Here is a 19,367-nt window from a genome sequence, read left to right on the forward strand (position 1 = left end):
GTTCCAGGCAGAGCTTGACCTCTTTGGCTGTAACATTTCTGAGTCAAAGCTGATTCAGAACCGTAGAAGAAAAGGGGCACAGGAAGGACAGAGAAAGACAACAGGGAAGAGGATTGCGTGGTGGGGAAAGCAGAAGGGCTCCAAGGGTGGACCCAGATCCTGCAGCTCCCGGCAGGAGAAGCCAGGCCAGCTGGACCACTGGCCTCCGCTGGACGAGCTCCCCCACCTGCCTGTGGGACTTGGACCTGGATATCTGAGGGCTTAGAGGAGTCAGGTCAGAAGCTGTGAGACCCCGAGTGATGAGGGGGTGGAAATCCAGACCAGTGTCATTCAGTTCAAATAACAATCAACGGCTCTGCTGCAGAGTAGTCTTCCTACCTCCTGCCCTTGGACAAGGGGTACAAGCCCCCAGAGCAAGAAGATGAGGCCTGGAGCAAGTCCAGAGGAGGCCCCGGAGGGGTAGAGGAAGCAGGTTGGCCTCTTGTCCCCGGTCAGTGACCTCACACCAGCCCTTCAGTAGCAGGGGTTCTCACCCACAGGTCTCGGCCTTAGCCATGCCCAGGACTCTGGCTGGGCCTTGGCAGGCAGTCCTCATGCCCCACAGGGAACTCCCACCCAGGATTCACCCAACCAGAGCCCTGTGCCAGCCTTACCCCTGCGGGGCAGGTCCACCTAGAAAGGCAGGACTAGGCCACGCCTCTTGGGGCCACTCTGTTCTCTCCACAGGACTCCCCAGTTCTCCTTTGTCCCTCTCCCTGACGCTTCTGTAGCTCCTGGCACAGTGGCAGTCCCTCCCCTCCTCCATCTCACTCTGCCTCACCCCTTGCCCTGGGTAGCCTGGAGTTGGTCCTGCTGGCTCCCGAGCTGCCATGGATGAGTGGGTACCAGCAGAGGTGGCTTCCAGTGTGGCTGCCTGGGTCCCCCGAGCATGCTCCAGATCCTGCTTTAACCCAGGGAGCACCTCCATGGGAGTGATGAGCACCTAATGAGTCTGACAGAACAAAAGACACTACACGGTTCACTGTTTATTGTCTCTACCTGCTCAGCAGGCTGGGCAGAAAGGAGCAGGGCTGAGGACAGAGGACTGAAGATGCAGAGACCCTGTGGGCCCCACCCCCCGGGGTTTCCTCCCACACGGCTGCAGGCCATCCTTGCTGATCACTCCTGGGTTGCTTCCTGGTTAAAGGGCCAGAAGGTGAAGGAGATGGGCTTTTCAGGCATCAGGATGAGGTTGAATGTGGTGCCTACATCACTGAGATGTTGGATTTCAACTCTGAAGTTCTCCAGCATCTGAGAAAGGCCGATGGTATGTTTGGGGGGGTGCAGAGGAGGATCTGTCTCCCTGGCCAGGCCCATTCGCCCATAGGCAGTGCCCATGAAGTGTGATGTGAGGAGCGCTCCTTGTGTAACCCTGCACAGTGCCGATAATGCACCCTAGCGCTCCGTTCCCTCGATTTAGGCCTAGACCGTAACTCCTCTACACACCTCAGCCCTGTCCCATCCCATCACCACCATGGGCAACAGTGGGTGCTGAGTGGTTGAGCCTCAAAGAGGGGCAGCCGGGAATTGTGGGAGAGAGTCAGAGCAAGTAACTGGAGGTAGACGTGCCCCAGCCCTGACCTCCTTGGGCTCTGGACAGATAGGAGAAGGAAGGTTGGTGCCGTCATTGGGGCCAGGGCCAGCCCAGGGTGCCCAGATGTCCCCAGCTTGACTCACATTGATGAGGAAGATGGTCATCTCCAGCTCGGCGATCCGCCGTCCCAGACACTGCCGCACACCCCAGCCAAAGCCCAAGTTCCGGAAGTGAGTGACGTTCTTATCTTTGCTCAGCCATCGAGTTGGGTCAAAATTTTCCGGGTCGAAGAAGAAGGTGGGCTCTCGGCCCAGAGCATAGAGGGACACCTGCACCAGTGTCTGGGGCAAGGCGATCAGAGGCCTGAGTAGGCCCTGCCTCCCCACAGCCCTGAGCACAACAACCCTTCCCCAGTCCCCTGCCCTCTCACCACCACTCCCACTCCCCAGAATAGCTGCCCGGCTCTCCAGGGCAGGACATTCTGCCCACTGTGCAACCTTGAACAAGGCCCCATCCCTCTGTGATCCTTACCCACCAAATGGGGACGGCAGAAGACACAAGGCTAGGGTGATCGTTCCACCCTTTCCTCAGACCCAGGCAAAACGTGAAGTCTTCCACTTAACCCTGGTTTCCAATAACATCCTAGAGGTCACCGCCCACCAGGCCCACCACCTCTGCCCTTCACTCAGAGTGAGACTGCTGCCATCAAGGGCCCCAGCAGGGCCCCAGCGCCACCCTTTGTTTGCAATTGCAGCCTGCTCCAGCCCTCTCTGACTGGCAGAGCCTGCAGCCCGCTGGCTGCACCTACCTTGGCAGGAATCATGTAATCTCGAAGAACCAGATCATTTACAAGATATCTCTGCAGGGTCACGGAGATGGGGTGGAGTCTGCAGGAGGAGGGCACTCAGAAGCTGATGGCCCCGAAGGCTGGTCGCAGCCCCCGAGTCCCACACCCTGCATGGCACTCATGCCAGAGTAGGGCCCTGGTTCTATTTCCTTTCTCCTCCAGACTTTTCCCTTCCTGCTTCCAACCTCCTCCACCAGCCCATCCTCCTAACCCTTGCCCCAGTCACTTCCCTGGCCTTGCCCAGGGACTGCAGTTGGGGGTGGTATGGGTGGTTGTGGGCTTGCCTCAGAGTCTCCTTGATGCTGGCTTTCAGGAGTGGCACCAGCTGCAGCATTGTGGCCGTGTCTCCCTGGGCCTGGCGCCGGGCGGCCAAAACCTCTGCCCGTAGCATATCCTGCACCTTCAGGTTGCGCGCCATCTCGTACAAGTGCCACTGCAGGGTCATGGATGTCTGGTGGGGAGTAGGGCGTACAGAAGACCGGAGGGCCTGTCACTCCAGGGCTCCTTGGGGTCCTTGACTTCATGCTAAATTTTCATTTCCAAGAACCTCTCCTTCCCCCACCCCATCCCAGTCTCCAAGACTATCCTCTGCAAAAGCAAAACACATTCCATTGTTTAAACAGGAAATGTCCAACAAGCCTTTCTTGCTGGCCAGGCAGGAATGCTTGGGGCAGCACTTGTCCCTGCCCTCATCCCTCATGTTGCCAAAAACCCACCCATCTCCCCAGCCAGTACAGTGTCAGCTACACAGCCAACGCCTTCTTCCAAAGAATTCCAGAGGCCCTTGGAGGCCAAATCCTTCTGTCATGATTGCACTTCAGAATGAATGTTATTCCTTTTGAAATGCCTTGTTAAACAGCCACCCCTCTCTCCAATAGAACTTCCCAAAACCTTAGCATTCGCCTGTAACAGCATGGCTTCAAGTAAGGCTCAAAGATGCTGAAACTGGACCGGCCAGATGTTTCCTATCAGTGTTGCAATTGGTGTGTGGTGTGTGTTGAAATTAATCAGCTAATCTCAATATAAGCCAGAGGTTGTGACCACTAGCCCTTCGCCAGAAATCTGAGTGACCCTCATCAAATTCCTCAATGATGACAAACCAGGCCCGTTTGGGACCCTAGCCTGGAGCAGCCCTCCCTTCTGGGGACTAGGACATGGGTTGCTGACACATTATCTTACCAAGGATCATATTTTGTCCAAGGGACTTAGACACCCTCCTCTCTCCTCCTGGCAGGGGCAACAATGACAAGCTGTCACACAGCTCCTTCTCAGCTTAAAATCCTTGCCTGGCTCCCCAGAGCCTCCAGATGAAATGCAGAGTCTCAGGCCTGAGCCACAGGGCCCCTCAACATCTGCCTGCTGCTCCCCCATCCCCCACTCCCCACTTCTCTCCAACACGCACCTAATGTTCCAGCCACATGGAGTGGCACACAGCCCCCAAAGCCCTGAAGTCTTCCCCATGCTAGGTCCTCTTCCTGGAATTCCCTTCCCCTCCTAAGAAGGAAGGATGTGCTCCCTCTGCCAGACTCCAACAATATGTGTGTTTTCATCTCAGTACTGCCAAGGTCTGCCATAGAGAGGTACTTGGGATTTGATAAGCTATGTTACTAGCTGTGTGACCTTGACCAAGTTATTTAACCTCTCTGTGCTCCAGCTTCCTCATCTGAAAACGGGGGATGATGGTAACATACCTTAGAGGGTTGTTTGTGAGTATTAAATGAGGTAACATATGTAAACAGCTTAGAACCCTGCCAGCTGTACAACATGTGCTTAATAAATGTTACCTCACAGTAATCATTTCTTTGGTGCAGGTGAGTGATTTTTGAAGATCTCTTCTGCATAATAGACAATGAACTATGTTTAAGGTATGCTCAGAGCCTCCATCTGCAGCCTGGTCCCAGGGACCAAAACCCCTTTATCAGAGTGTTACACAGATCTAATACCTGGGATGAAAGTGATTCACCCAAGGGGCTTGACATGTGCTTCTCCCTGCTCCTGAAACGCTATTTCTCCTCTCTCCTCCTGGCAGCAGCCTGCAAGAATTTTAGGCCCTCTGTGGAGCCTTCTCTGTGTCCTTCACGGCCACGTGAGTCAGTCTCCACATCTCGGCTTGTCCAGTGGAGGCCGCTTGCCTCCGTCATTGCAGTGTGCCACCCCTCCGTTGGCATCGCGGCCTCCCTGTCACAAGCTGAATGGTATAGCCCCTCTCAAAATTCATCTGTTGAAGTCCTAACCTCAGAACCTCAGAATGTGACTGTCTTTGGAGATAGAACCTTTAAAGATTTTAAAGTAAAATGAAGTCCTCGAGGAGGATCACAATCCAATCCTGACTGACTAGTGTCTTCATGAGCTGAGATGATTCTGACACAGACACAGAGGGAAGCTCAAGCGAGAGAGAGGGAGAAGACGGCCATCTACAAGCCAAGGAGAGACGCCTTAGAATGCACCAACCCTGCCAACACCTCGACTTTGGACATCCAGCCTCCAGAACTGTGAGAAAATAAATGTCTGTCGTTTAAGCCCCCCAGTCTGTGGGATTTGGTTACAGCGGCCCTAGCAAGCCAGTACACCCCTCCCCTCTGAGCCATGTGAGGACATTGTATTCTTCCTTTTTACAGCCCAGTGCCTAAGCCTTAACTAGTCAGTAAATACTAAACAACTCCACCACCACATTAGCATGCGGAAGCTTTAAAAATTTCATAAGTGGGTGTTGAACAATGGGAACCCACGGACACAGGGAGGGGAACATCATCCTGTCGGGGATGGGGGTAGGGGTCTAGGGGAGGGATAGCAGGAGGTGGGAGGATTGGGGAGGGATAGCATTAGGAGAAATACCTAATGTAGATGACAGGGGGATGGATGCAGCAAACCACCATGGCATGTGTATACCTATGTAACAATCCTGCATGTTCTGCACATGTACCCCAGAACTTAAAGTATAATAAAAAATTTTAAAATTGGAAAATGGGATATCACACAGGACTAATCATTCTTAACATCCAGAAAAAGATGTTTCTGGGGTGCCATGCTGCTATGGAGGGAGCACAAGGGATGCCTCTGGGCCTTGGGGGCAGTGTAGGGTACTGAGGGCTGGAAGGGGGAGGAGGGAGGACAACAAAAAGACCCTGGACGGCAGAGCCCACAGCAAATGCCCCTGGCCTCCCAGTGTTTCCAGGCTCCTGCCTGCTTCCCCGGATTTGAGTGAGCATGTTCTCCCCCAGGAGCTGGGGGTGTTGTCCTCCGTCAGCAGAGCTCTGACGGAGTGAGCATCCAGAGGGGATCTCCTCCTGTAGAGACTCCGCTTGGAGCCTGGGCCTTGCCACCATGCCTGGCCACTCCTCTCTCACAGGCAAAGAAAAATGGCTGATCGGCTTGAAATCATGGCCAGGTTGACTTGACTTTGACCTCACCTTCCTAAGAGATTAGCACTTAAGAAATAGCAGTGGGGAGGGAGACATATCCTACATGGGTAGGGCCCCCTTGGCAACAGGGTTTTAGACAAAGAGGGGCACGTGGGCACAGGGGGAACAAGGCGCTGCCCCTACAGCCACCTCACCGTGTCCACACCTCCTGCCAGCATCTCCGTGACATTGGCCTTGATGTCCTCGAAGGGCAGCCTGCTGTCTCCCAGGAGTCTGTAGAGGATGCCACGGTAATTGTGGTCAACCTTTCCTTTCTGTCTCAATTCCGAGGTGAAGTTCTGGGTGTATGCCTCAGCTGTGGGTCAGGGGGAAAGAAAAAAGAGTGAGGTTCCCTGCAGGTGGGCAGGAAGGAGGGCAGTCTGTGGTGAGAGGTGGCACAAAGGGCCTGGGGATTCTGGAGCCCTGTGCTTCTTATGCTGCCGTTTTACTGAGCACTTACTCTGTACTAAGCCCTTCATATCTGTTTTGTCATTGAATTCTTGGGATATATGACATCATCCCCATTTCACAGATAACAGATGCAGAGAGAGATAGTCACTTGCCCAAGGTCACGTAGCCATAAAGGGCAGAGGTGGGATCTGACTCTGCCATATCCTGACCAGCCTACTCCACCCACCCTTCCCCAAGTCCCTGTCATCCAGCACAGCCATGGCTCAGACACCGGCCCTCCACCCTCTGGGGAGCATGAGCTCCTTTGAAGAAGATCACAGCCGTCTTCGCTCCTCTTTTTCCAGAAAAATCTAATAATCCCCAACAGCCAGCCAGCCTTCCGCCTGCCATTTCCAGGGGTCCCAGGGCCTTCCTGACACCCACACCTGCCCACCACCATGTGCGTTTCCTGCATGTCAAGTCAGCGCTCATTGACATAGCTTGGGACAAAGGGGCTGGCTGACGCCTGGGGCTCCCAGGAGGAGAGTGCAGCCGGAGGAACCCTCACCTTTATTGAAAATCGTGTCCCACGCGGCCACATGGTCCTTCCAGATCTTGGTCCTAAACAGACGGAACAGGTCTGGGGGGAGGTTGAGCATGGGGGCGCTGGTGTGGAACATCTGGTAGATGGCATTGATGAACTGCTGGGCCTCGGGGTCCACTACCTCCTCCAGCATCCCCTGGCGCTCCCCAAAAATGACATTAGTGATGGCTGCAGGGAGAGGCAGAGGCTGAGAAGCCACTTCCAGCAGGGCCATCTGAGAGCCACAACCCGCAGGGACTCCTCCACCCTCATCTCCCTCAGCATGAAGCGTCTCTTGCCCCTACCCTCAGCCTCCTTCAGTAAAGAAATTGAGGCCTGAGTCCCAAAGGGCTAAGATGCAAGGCTGAGAAAGCTGGCCTCTGGAAACCACGTAGGTTCCGCAGAAGGGCATGTGGAACACCTGAAAGGTGGGAAGCAAGGTCTCTGGCACAGCTAGGAGAGGGCCTAGCCCAGGATGCAACTGCTCTGACCATACTTCCACCAGGAGAAATTCCTCATCTGTAATTGGCTGAATTGGCTAAATACTTCCTGAAACAGATCAGAAAGGAGGCTGAGGGTCATAAGGCCCTGGATAATTAACCATCCCGGACCTAGTCTTGCTGGACCTAAGAAGTTACAACAGCCTCAAGTTCTCCCCACCTATCAGGTGAGGAATTTGAATACTGTTTTCATACAAAGCTCTGGGTACCTCAGTTTCTTGCTATGACCACACGATCTTCATCAAGCCATGGGGCCTTTACATGTGCTGTTCCCTCTACCTCTACTGCCTGACTTCCTTACCCCATCTAGATAACTCCTACAGATTCTTCAATGCCCACCTCAGATGAACCACTGAGCTCTCCTCTACCCTATCCGACTTCAGAGGTCTATGTCCCGGGAGGTGGAGACTTGCAGAATGAAGGGCCAAGCCAAGCTCTGGATTTGGAGGATGGTGGCAATAGTGTCCTGTATGTTGGGGACCATTGCTCCTACAGCACAAATGCCAGATGAGAGAGAATGCCAGGTGAGGGAACCCCAGAGCGAGGGGTCTCACTCTGTTGCCAAGGGTGGTCTTAAATTGCGTCTGGGTAGCTGGCAATGGAGGGTGTGGTCAGAAGCTCATCCCAGAAGCCAATCTCAGTACCTCTGCAAGGTCGGTGCTGAACCTGAAGGTAAGAGAGTGAACACCCACCCCCATGCCCACTGCAAGCCAGGTGCAAGCCCCTTACACTCAAAGGCAAATCGGAACAGGTCATCACTGATATCCCCTGAGAAATTTCCAGAGCCCGCCTTCTTGATGCGCCTGTGCAGGACACTGACAAAGTCCCGAGACACTGCATCCAACAGGGGCACAAAGTTCTTGGTGGTCTCTGGAACCATCACCTCCTGGTTCAGGGCCAGTCGGTCTCTCTTCCAGGCTGCTGACTTCCTGAGAAAACATGGGCCCACAAGCCCTCATAGTCACAGACCCCAGGCCTGGCGAACACAGAGGGGGCTGACTCAGTTTTCCCAGGAAGCTGAGTCACAGCTCACAGCATCCAGCATTCCCACCAGGGCCCCTGCCCTCATCTCTCCCAGTGCTCTCTGCCTCTCACCTCCTCCCTGCTCTGCCTGGCTGGGAGAAGAGAAAGGGAAAAAGAAAGTGAAGGGGAACAAAACCCAACTCCCCTCCACCAGCTCCGCTGAGAGCGGGGAACGGACATTCTCAGAACTCTTTGCGTAACTTTCAGGCTCTTTGCCTCAGCTGCAGGCAGGCCTTTCATGCCACCCTCCCACCCCCCACTTTCTCCTGGCTGACGCTCACCTTTGACACTCCAGGTCCCCTCCGTATAACATTTTCTGACTCTTGCACAAACGAAATTGACCAGCTTCTCCTCTTCTGCACCCCCTACACATCCCATTATTCCCTTCTGTTGGAGGACCTCAGGTGTCCAGAACTGGGTTGGTCCTAATAAACCTCAATTCATAGTACATTCCTTTTTTTTTTTTTTTTTTTTAAGACAGAGTCTCGCTCTGTCGCCCAGGCTGGAGTGCAGTGATGTGATCTCAGCTCACTGCAAACTCCACCTTTCAGGTTAAAGTGATTCTCCTGCCTCAGCCTCCCGAGTAGCTGAGACTACATGCCTGGCTAATTTTTTGTTTTTTATTTTTAGTAGAGACGGGGTTTCGCCATGTTAGCCAGGATGGTCTCGATCTCCTCACCTTGTGATCTGCCCACCTCGGCCTCCCAAAGTGCTGGGATTATAAGGATGAGCCACCGCGCCGGGCCATGGCACACTCTTGAAAATCAATCCATGCAAAATCCTCTTCGTGACTTGGTAAGAATGTTATCGTAAACTTACCACCCACCACGAAAACTAGGAACTTGACAGTAACTTACACTGGTCCTTTCACATCCTTGGTTCGCTTCTAAGGAGACCACCCACCACAATCCCTTGCTCCTGTCTGTGTCTAATTTGATCTGATCTCCATTTATTCCTAAAAGATACTATTATAAAATATATACTTGTTTTTAACTTCTTTTAAAAAGCTGTTGGCCAGGGACAGTGGCTCACGCCTACAATCCCAGCACTTGGGGAGGTCAAGGCAGGTGGATCACCTGAGGTCAGGAGTTTGAGACCAGCCTGGCTAACCTGGTGAAACGCTGTCTCTATTAAAAACACAAAATTTAGCTGGGTGTGGTGGTGGGCGCCTGTTATCCCAGCTACTCAGGAGGCTGAGCCAGAAGAATCACTTGAACCAGGGAGGTGGAGGTTGCAGTGAGCTGAGACCATGCCATTGCACTCCAACACACTTGACAGAGCGAGACTCCATCTCAAATAAAATAAAATAAAATAAAAAACTGTCATGCTTTGTCAGACTTGCTTTTTCCACTTAGTTGTATCGTTCTAAGTATCATCCATATTGCTGTGGGACACCGAGACCCTTCATTTTGACTGGTGTGTACTACAGTTCACTCACTTACAAACCTATTGGGCATTTAAGTAGCTTTCTGGTTTTTAATATCATGAACAGTACTACTGCAAACATTCTATTACACATCCCTCAAATCAGGGATATTCTTTGGAATATATCCCTGAAGTCAAAATGTCCAGTCATTTTCCAAAGTGGTGGCTCCAGTTTACACTCCCACCAGCAACAGATGAGAGCTCCAGCTGTTCTGTAGCCTTAACACTTGATATGGTTGCATTTTACCTTTTTTCTTTTGAGACAGGATCTGTTTCAAAAGTACAGTAGTGTGATCTCTGCTTACAGCAATCTCTGCTTCCTGAGCTCCAGCAAGTCTCTGGCCTCAGCCTCGCAAATAGCTGGGACCACAGGCATATGCCACCACACCCAGCTAATTTTTTATTTTTTGTAGAGATGGGCTCTTACTGTGTGGCCCAGGGTGGTCTTGAACTCCTAAGCTCAAGCAATCTGTCCTCCTTGGCCTCCCAAAGTGCTGGGATTACAGGCATGAGCTACTGCACCCCACCCCACATTTTACGGGTGTGTGCACCCATCCACATTTTACATTTTTGATGGACTGAGTGTGGTGGCTCATGCCTATAATCCTAGCGCTTTGGGAGGCCAAAGCGGGAGGATCACTTGAGCCCAGGAGTTCAAGACCAGCCTGGGCAAATGGCGAAATCCCATGTGTACTAAAAATGTAAAACCTGGCTGGGTGTGGTGACACGCTGGGTGTGGGAGGCTGAGGTGGGAGGATCACCTGAGCCGGGGAGGCAGAGGCTGCGGTGAGCCATGATTGAACCACTGTACTCTAGCCTGGGTGACACGGTAAACCCCATCTCAAAATAAAAAAATAAAAATAAATTGATGGGTCAGGCACAGTGGCTCACGCCTAGTCTCCCAGGGAGGCAGAGGCAGGAGGATCACCTAAGGTTGGGAGTTCAAGGCCAGCCTGACCAACATGGAGAAATCCTGTCTCTATTAAAAATACAAAAAATTAGACGGGCGTAGTGGCACATGCCTGTAATCCCAGCTACTCGGGAGGCTGAGGCAGGAGAATCACTTGAACCCCGGAGGCAGAGGCTGCAGTGAGCCAGCATTGCATCATTGCACTCTAGCCTGGGCAACAAAAGTGAAACTCTGTCTCAAAAAAAAAAAAAAAAAAAATTGATGAACAATTTGGTAGAAAACGGTATCCACCACACTTAAAAACACTGATCTGTGCCCATGTAGGGCAAATGCCTCACTGCCCCTTTAGCCTGTATGGGACTCACAGTGGCAGGTCCCTGCTCTATTTGTCACTGTATTCCCAGCTCCTGGAACAAGTCCTGACTCATCAAGTGTGCTCAGAAAGGTGGGACTCAGTAAGCAAGCCAATCATTGAGAACTTTGCCAGCTCTTTAATTATTCATTAGGATCTTTAGTATGACCATTTCCCTGAAGGCTGGCGGAGCAATTCATCATCATCATCATCATTATCATTTGTTTTAGGGAGGCAAGATAATGACGGGTATTCACCTAGAGGCCCTGCTAGGAGGCACAGGGGAAGCCTGGCCTCAGCCCCTCACCCCTAGCCTCTGTCCTCTCCACAGCTCCCCACCACCTCCCTCCAGACCCTGGGAGATGGCCCAGGACTCACTTCAACAAGACTCCTACTGGTCTCTGGTAATACTCGTGATAGGCGACCCAGGGCGGGATGAGGAATCGTTCCGGGCTGGGGCCCTCGAACTTAAAGAGAAGAGCCACATCTTCAGGGTCGATGACATAAACCGACTCCACATTGCCAAGCTTCTCCCTGGAGGGGTGGGAGAGAGAGGGTGATGGATGGATCCAAGCAGAGCTGTGGATACAGGCTCAGCAGAGCTGCCTCACAGTTCCACAACTTGCTGACTGTAGGACCTGAGCCAAGGCCCTTAACCCCTCTGAGTCTCAGTTTCCTTTTCTATAAAATAAAGACAAACACCACCTGTCTCACAGCGTTGCTGAAGGACAAGATGATAGCAAGTATATGGATGTGACCTTTGTTAAACATTCTACAAGTGACAGCTTTATGATCACTGTTGCTACTGTCCTACAGCACATCCCCAGGGCCAGCCCAAAGCCCACCCCAGAGCCTTCCATGGACCAGCAAGTCCTTTGCTCCACGCACACTCTTCCTGTGTTCACTCCACAGCAGCCGCTGCTTCTCACCCGTCCACAGAGCTCAGAACCATGGCACACTTTCATGTCACGGCTAGAGTGACTCTATAGCTTGCAAGGTAGGCCATATTCCAGGCCAAATCCCTGCCAGACTCTACAACTGAAATTCTGGGAGTGGCCACCCTGCCCCTAAGAGTCAGAGGCCACCCGACAACATACTTTGTCTCTATTAAAATAAAACTTCAGTAAAACATCAGGCCCCAGCCTACAGGCAGGGAGGAAGGGTTTGCAAATCGCTTTGCAGACAGTCTCTATTAAATACAACTGGGTTTTTGTCATTGTTTTGAGGCAGAGTCTCTGTTACCCAGGCTGGAGTGCAGTGGTGTGATCACGGCTCACTGCAGCCCTGACCTCCCAGGCTCCAGCAATCCTCTCACCTCAGCTCCCCCAAGTAACTGGGACTGTAGGCACCCACCACCATGCCTTGCTAATTTTTGTATTTTTTTTATAGATGAGATTTTGCCATGTTTCCCAGGCTGGTCTCAAACTCCTGGGCTCAAGAGATCCTCCCACCTCAGCTTCCCAAAGTGCTGGGACAGCAGGTGTGAGCCACCGTGCCTGGCCAAATACAACTGTTAGACATGATTGGTGTTCTTCCACGAAGAGTAGAGGACATGGATACACATGGAGGAAAGACCACGTCAACACATGGAGAGAAGACGGCATCTAACTCCAAGGAGAGAGGCCTCAGAAGAGAGCAAGCAACTCACCCAAAACCTTGATCTCTGACTTCTAGTTTCCAGAGCTGCCAGAAAACCAATTCGATTATTTAAGCAAAAAAATGAGAAATAAAAATACAGCTACTACAAAACAACAGGAAATTTCACTTCTTGTTGGGAATACTCTGAAACCCTCTGTGGTGACTGAGCAACCCCAAGCTTCTGGAAGAATTGGCAAAACCCAAGCTATCTGAAATGAGAAGAAATTGTTGTTGATTTTTAACCTGTAAATTATCTTAGAATTTCGTTTCCCCGAAAGGAGTTATTGCTTTGTGTTACTTGCTGTATCGATTATATTTGAGAAAATGAAGGACAATGTGAAATGCTGAGATGTGACTTGTAACTTTGGCCCTGCTGAGATGTGACTTGTAACTTTGGCTCTGCTGAACTGTTCTGGTAAAAACAGGAACTCTGTGAAAAGGACTAACCACGTAGCTTGACTACCGGAGAGAGATGACAGCACGTCATGAGGGTCTCGTTGCAGAGGGCCTATAAACGGACGTGTAATGGAGAGGTTTATTACCTGGATTCCTTCCCAGGAAAGGCATATTGATTATGGCCCTGGAAAGGGAATGCGACCCTTATGGAGAGCCTATAAACGATGCATGAGAGGCGTCTGTCTCTGTGGTGAAGACAAGGATGTAAAAGTCTTTCTTCTCCCACTGCTCCTCCAGGCCGGCAGGGAGCCCCCTCCTCTTGCAGTTTTTGTGGTCAGGCTGGTTGTCCTGTGTCAGATCCTGTTCCCTCTGCAGCTGTGAGCCCAATATGTTCTTGCTGATAATCATAAGTTTATGTTTAACCTCTATTCTTGCTAAGGTGTGTGATTTCTGTGCTGACACACAGAAAGTTATCTTTACATTGTTCTGCTTTTATAATACCACGTTGTGATTTTTGTGCACCAGTTTTTGCAAATGTATTCTTTTTGTATAATTATCACTGAAACTTTGCGTAACCTCGCTCCTCCCTTCCCCCCATTGAAAGAGCACAATAAAAAAACTGAGGTTTTCAGGGGAATGTCAGGCATTCACGGAGCAGCATTACGTGGTGTCTTCCCTGGGCCCAGCTTTAAGGAAAACTTTTTCCTTGTCTCTCTTTCTTTTTCACCGACCACTCAATGACTTTGAGAGATCTTAAACCCACGTTGAGGTATTAGGAGCTGGTCTTGCCAATAACTTCTTGCTTGCCTCTCCCTTTTGTCTAAGAAAGTTAATTTAAGATATATTTTTAGGCAAAGTATAAAAACATACAGATACAAGCCAAGGGCACTCGTGTGTGCGCGTGTTCTCTCTCTCTCTCCTCTCATTGTGCTGCCTTAACCACTGAGCCAGAAAGCCTGGACCTACTTTGATGAGTCTCAGGCCTTCACTTGTTCTGTGGCCTCCCAAAAAAAATCCCCTCAGTGTTTTTCCAGCTACCACGTGTCTTTGCACTAACTAGCTCCATATCCCCAGCTCAGCCAAGCCCTTGAACTGCTGTTATCATGATCAATTCCACTTCTGGGAATCTAGCCCAAGGCAATGATCTGACATCAACAACGATGTCTGATGGATGAGGATGTCCATTGCAGCATCACGTCTAACAGAAAAAAGTCTAAAGTAGGTTGTACATTCACTTTAAAGAACTGGTGGGAAAAAAAATCTATACTGTGGACTACCATGCTGTTTTTTATAATTATATTCCAGGCCAGGCATAGTGGCTCACACCTGCAATCCCAGTGCTTTGGGAAGCTGAGGAAAGAGGGGGAGGATCGTTTGAGCCCTGGAGTTCAAGGCTACAGTGAGCTATGATGGCACAGCTGTACTCCAGCCTGGGAGACCGAGCAAGACCCTGTTTCAAAAAAAAAAAATAAATACAAGATAGATCAAGAAAAAGGAAGACGATACAAATAAATGAAATGGGATCTATCCCCAGAAAAGTCTGAGGACCACTAAACAGCACTTCCTCTTAAATTAAGAAAAATAATTTTATATTAGAGAGAGAAATGAGGAAAGAAGTCCTTGATATATTATTGTGGGACAACACAACACAGGTAGCGTATATAGTATTTTCATATTCTTTTTCTTTCTTTCTTTATTTTTTTGAGACAGAGTTTCGCTCTTATTGCCCAGGCTGGAGTGCCATGGCACAATCTCAGCTCACCGCAACCTCAGCCACCCGAGTTCAAGCAATTCTCCTGCCTCAGCCTCCCTAGTAGCTGGGATTACAGGCATGAGCCACCACGCCCAGCTAATTTTGTATTTTTAGTAGAGATGTGGTTTCTCCATGTTGGTCAGGCCGATCTTGAACTCCTGACCTCAGGTGATCCACTCGCCTCGGCCTCCCAAAGTGCTGGGATTACAGGCGTGAGCCACTGAGCCCGGTCGTATAGTCACGTTCTTAATGAGACTTAAATGTTATTGGAATTGATTGTACCTGACTTCAATTTTTCATTTTTCTAAATTTTCCATTTTCTAAATCGCTCTATATAAAACAAGAACAGCCTTTGTGTTAGAAAAAACCCCACAAAAGTTATATTTTAAATTCCTCACATTTATTCAGAAGTTTATTGTTTATTAGCTGTAAGTTCAAGTATAATGATACACACAGCTGGAAGTCAGACAATTCTGGTTCCCACCCTGGCTTTGCTCTCCTGAGTTGTGTAACATTGACAAGACCCTTCTTCTCACTAGGCCTCGGTTTCCCCATCTGTAAAATGGGGAAGTAATAACACCAACTACAAGGACATGTTACAAGATTCAGATGGAAGTGACTGAGAAAACAGAAAGGTAAGGCAGGAAAATAGGGTCTGGAACATATGGCCGATTCACACTGCAGCTCTAACAGGAAATATCCTCTCCACAGGGCGTATGACTTTGTAGCCTGAATACTTCATCCTCTCCATTTACATAAGGCATACCTCAAGTAGCCAGTGGAATTCTCTAGGGGGTAAATTCCCCGCCATTCTGTAATGGGACCCTTGAGCCCCTGCGTTTGGCCCACCCCCATGCTGTGGAGTGTACTTTATTTTCAATAAATCCCTTCATTCTTTCCTTGCTTTGTTTGTGCATTTTGTCCTATTCTTTGTTCAAGATGCCAAGAACCTGGACACCCTCCACCGGTAACGCAGGGGCTGTATAAAAGAAGGAGTTGCTACAGGGGGTCTAGGAAGTGGTGAAAAGGGAAGAGAGGAGGAAGTAGCTAGAGATCTATGTGAAGTGAGCACGGGACAGAGGCACCAACAGGCCTAGGAGAGCGGGGAGGAAGGGGAGACCCAGAAGGGAGCAACCTCCCAAGCCCAGCACTCAATCCTGAATGAGGTGGGGTGTGGGGTAAGGGAAGCTCTTGCCACCAACCAGCTATCAAAAGGGGCAGTTTGGACTTTAAAGGAGTTTTGACAGACGGAGGGAGGCAGGGAGGGGGGCAGCAGCTGAAGCCCCAACACAAACTAGCCTGTCCTCCCTCCCACCCCAGCCCAGCCATCAAACCCGCCAACTCATTATATCCGTCTGTCCCCTTCGTGACTGACCCATTAGAATGCTCTGAGTTGTAAAGACCTTTCATTTAAACGAAAATGTAGTATCCCTCCCGGTCTCCCCTCCCAGCCCCAAACCACCCACTACACCACCTCCCTTCCCTCTCAACCAGACTCTTAGCAAAGAACTCAGGGGTGGCTTGAAGGTTCCCCACCGTGGAAACCAGCTTTAGCAGTTTTTCCAGGAAAAAGCCACAGGCCCGCCAGGCGCAGTGGCTCATGCCTGTAATCCCAGCACTTTGGGAGGCCAAGGAGGGTGGATCAGGAGGTCAGGAGTTCAAGACCAGCCTAGCCAACATGGTGAAACTCCGTCTCTACTAAAAATACAAAAAAAATTAGCTGGGCCTGGTGGCACGCGCCTGTATTCCCAGCTAGTCAGGAGACTGAGGCAGGAGAATCGCTTGAACTCGGGAGGCGGAGGTTGCGGTGAGCCGAAATTGCGCCACTGCACTCCAGCCTGGGCGACAGAGCAAGACGCCAAAAAAAGAAAAGGAAAAAAAAAAAAAAGCCACAGGCCCTGGGGGCTTAGAGACCCAAAGACCAAAAAAGGGCCTTTCCTCCTAGCAGGAAGCCAGGCCGATTCTTGGGACAGGGCAGGGACAAACTCAGGGGCTCCAGAGCCCCAGGGCCGAGGGCAAGGTCAGCTCCCCAGCAGGACGGGAATCTCGCTGGGTGACCTCTCTGAGCCTCAGTCTCCTCTGACCTTGGGGATAACAAACGCTTGCAACTTGTCGGAGGATCACGGATGTAGGCAGGCACTTAGTAATCACCTCTCTCTCAGAGTTTCAGAGGGAGTGGGATCTGCGGAAGGTTCAGGCCTCAGGCCTGGGAACCGGGAATACTTTCCCTTTTACCTGCCACCATCCCAGGCCTGAGAAGTAAGATCAGATGTTGGACAGGAGAGGGCAGGCCGCCCCAGTCGTCATGGTAGTGCCCCACTGTTGGCGCGGGCGGGCTCGGGTCAGCTCGGGTCAGCTCGGGTGGGATTGGGTCAGCTCGAGTGGGCTCGGGAGAGCTCGGGTAGGCTCGGGTGAGCTCGGGTGGGCTTGGGTCAGCTCGAGTGGGCTCGGGTAAGCTCGGGTAGGCTCGGGTGAGCTCGAGTGAGCGCCGCGAGCAAGGGCCGAGGCCAGCCGAAGCCAGCCGAGGTGGGCCGGGGATGCAGCACCGGCGCAGTCTGGCCGGAGAAACGCTCCCTGCTTTGCCGCTGCCTCCTGGCAGGACCCGCGGAGCTAGCGTCCCAGCGCCCCGGTAACACCTCAAAGCGCATGGATTCCGTGCAGGGGAACTTGGCGGCAGAGTGACGGGACCTAGGAACCGGCAGCGCCTCGACCTCGCCCTGAGGTAAACGCTGGCCCACCCGGGGGCGGATGGGCTGGGGCGGCCACCGAGGTGAGGCGGAGATGAGCGGCTAGCGCAGAGCGCAGGAGCGGGCCGGGGGCGACGCCAGGGCGGACCCAAGGCCGGAATCGCGCGGCCCCGGCTCCGGCGGCGGCGGCGGCGGCGCGCGCTGGGAGGAAAGCTGGGGTTGTCGCTGGCGCCAAACTTGACCACGCTGCGACCTTTTCACTCTGTGCTCTGAACTGCAAATCACTCGCCCTCCCCCCGTTTTCAAAACTCGCTGCCTGGGCTGACAGCTCCAGGGCCAGGAGTTCGAAACTTAGCAGTGGCCCTTCCTCAGACCAAGGAGTTGTTTTGTTTTGTTTGAGACTGAGTCGCGCTCTGTCGCCCAGGCTGGAGTGCAATGGCGCGATCTTGGTCACTGCAACCTCCGCCTCCCAGGTTCAAGCGATTCTCCTGCCTCAGCCTCCCGAGTAGCTGGGATTACAGGCGTCCGCCACCACTCCCGGCTAATTTCTGTATTTTTAGTAAAGACAGGGTTTCACCATGTTGGCCACGCTGGTCTCGAACTCCTAACCTCAAGTGATCCGCCTGCCTCGGCCTCCCGACGTGCCGGGATTACGGGTGTGAGCCCCCGCGCCGTGCTAGATCTAGGGTTTGGACCCGTTAAAGATCTTCCCTGCAGATGGCTGGTGGTCTTGCCACCAATTGTTTCAAAAGTGGATGCCTGGTTTAGGGTACTTGATTAAGACATTCACAGATTGAAATGTTGAATTTTGAAATATCCCCGATATATTTCTGTATTGTATTACAAAAAAAAAAAAAAAAAAAAAAAAGAGAAGTTGGACAGCAGTTTGAAAGCGGAGAACAGCCTATTTGGGGAGTGGGGAGCTCAGCCTGTCTGCCTGGGCCCCTCCTCCTCCCTGTCCCATCAGCTCCCACCCTCTGCCAGACTTACCTGTAAATGGGGCCATACTTCTGGAAATTCTGGACTTGGTGAAGGTGGATTTTGTGTGTGCCCAACTCTCTCCAGAAATGGTACAGGTTTAGCCAGCCATTGTCACCAGGAGAGGGGATCTCATTAAAGGGGCGAGGACTGCGAGTGGAGATTCCAGCTCCCTCGGCGGTGGGCACCCTGGGACGCCCCAGCCCCTCCCTGAGGGCACTCAGAAAGGTTTGGCAGCCTTTGACCAGGACTGAGCGTGGGGGAAGACCTTTGGCCAGCATGCTGTCCCCACAGCTGTGACTGTACCTGCTTCACTCTAACAGGGACTCCCAGGATGACTGTGGGCCTGGGACACCAGGGCCAAGATTATAACTACCATCTCAAGGCCACACCAGAGGCTGATAAAACTTCCACGCCCTTCCTCATCCTGCCGGCTCCAGCCCACACACAGCTCCTCCCTTACTCAGTATGAAGGTTCAGTCTGGAATTTCTGCAGCCAGGGAGGGCCTCTGTCTCTGCCCTCAGGGCCAGCCCCAGCAGACTCCTGAAATATCTGCCTGTGACTTCACCTGAGCTGGGGCCTCCTACTGGCCCCTGCAGCAGAGTGCATGCCCTGGCAGCCTTTGGTCAAGATTGCAGACAACCCGTGTTTGGGGGGCCCAAGAGAAGGTCAGAGTCAGTTTGGAACAACATACATCTTAGTTATGGCCCCACTGTATAGACACACATCGTTGAACAACTGGGATATGTTCTGAGAAATGCATCCTTAGGCTGTTTCATTGCGGTGTGAACATCACAAGGGTTCACTGACACAAGCCTGGATGTCATAGCCTATTACTCCTAGACTACAAACATGTACAGCATGTACTGTGCTGAATACTGTGGGCAATTATAACACAAGTATTTTTTTT

General features: G+C 51.8%; 1 protein-coding gene across 3 annotated transcripts; it reads right to left on the bottom strand.

The window, feature by feature from the left end:
- Positions 1-1,033: 1,033 nt before the first annotated feature.
- LOC116527676 (cholesterol side-chain cleavage enzyme, mitochondrial) lies at positions 1,034-18,948 on the bottom strand. 3 transcript variants are annotated; one of them, XM_032244816.1, is made up of 9 exons: positions 18,469-18,948; positions 11,383-11,538; positions 8,024-8,223; positions 6,780-6,983; positions 5,977-6,137; positions 2,705-2,871; positions 2,382-2,460; positions 1,717-1,914; positions 1,034-1,290 (listed from the first exon to the last, which is right to left on the bottom strand). In XM_032244816.1, the coding sequence occupies exons 1-9, from the start codon at positions 18,735-18,737 to the stop codon at positions 1,159-1,161; spliced, it is 1,566 nt and encodes a 521-aa protein (XP_032100707.1). In that variant the 5' UTR covers positions 18,738-18,948; the 3' UTR covers positions 1,034-1,158. The 3 variants fall into 3 exon arrangements, with proteins under 3 accessions (XP_032100707.1, XP_032100708.1, XP_032100709.1); XM_032244817.1 differs by lacking the exon at positions 2,382-2,460 and having other exon boundaries at positions 5,988-6,137; XM_032244818.1 differs by lacking the exons at positions 2,382-2,460; positions 2,705-2,871.
- Positions 18,949-19,367: the final 419 nt, after the last annotated feature.

This window comes from Sapajus apella, unplaced genomic scaffold (genome assembly GCF_009761245.1).
Source record: "Sapajus apella isolate SASKATOON/1434 unplaced genomic scaffold, GSC_monkey_1.0 scaffold55, whole genome shotgun sequence".
NCBI lineage: Eukaryota > Metazoa > Chordata > Mammalia > Primates > Cebidae > Sapajus > Sapajus apella.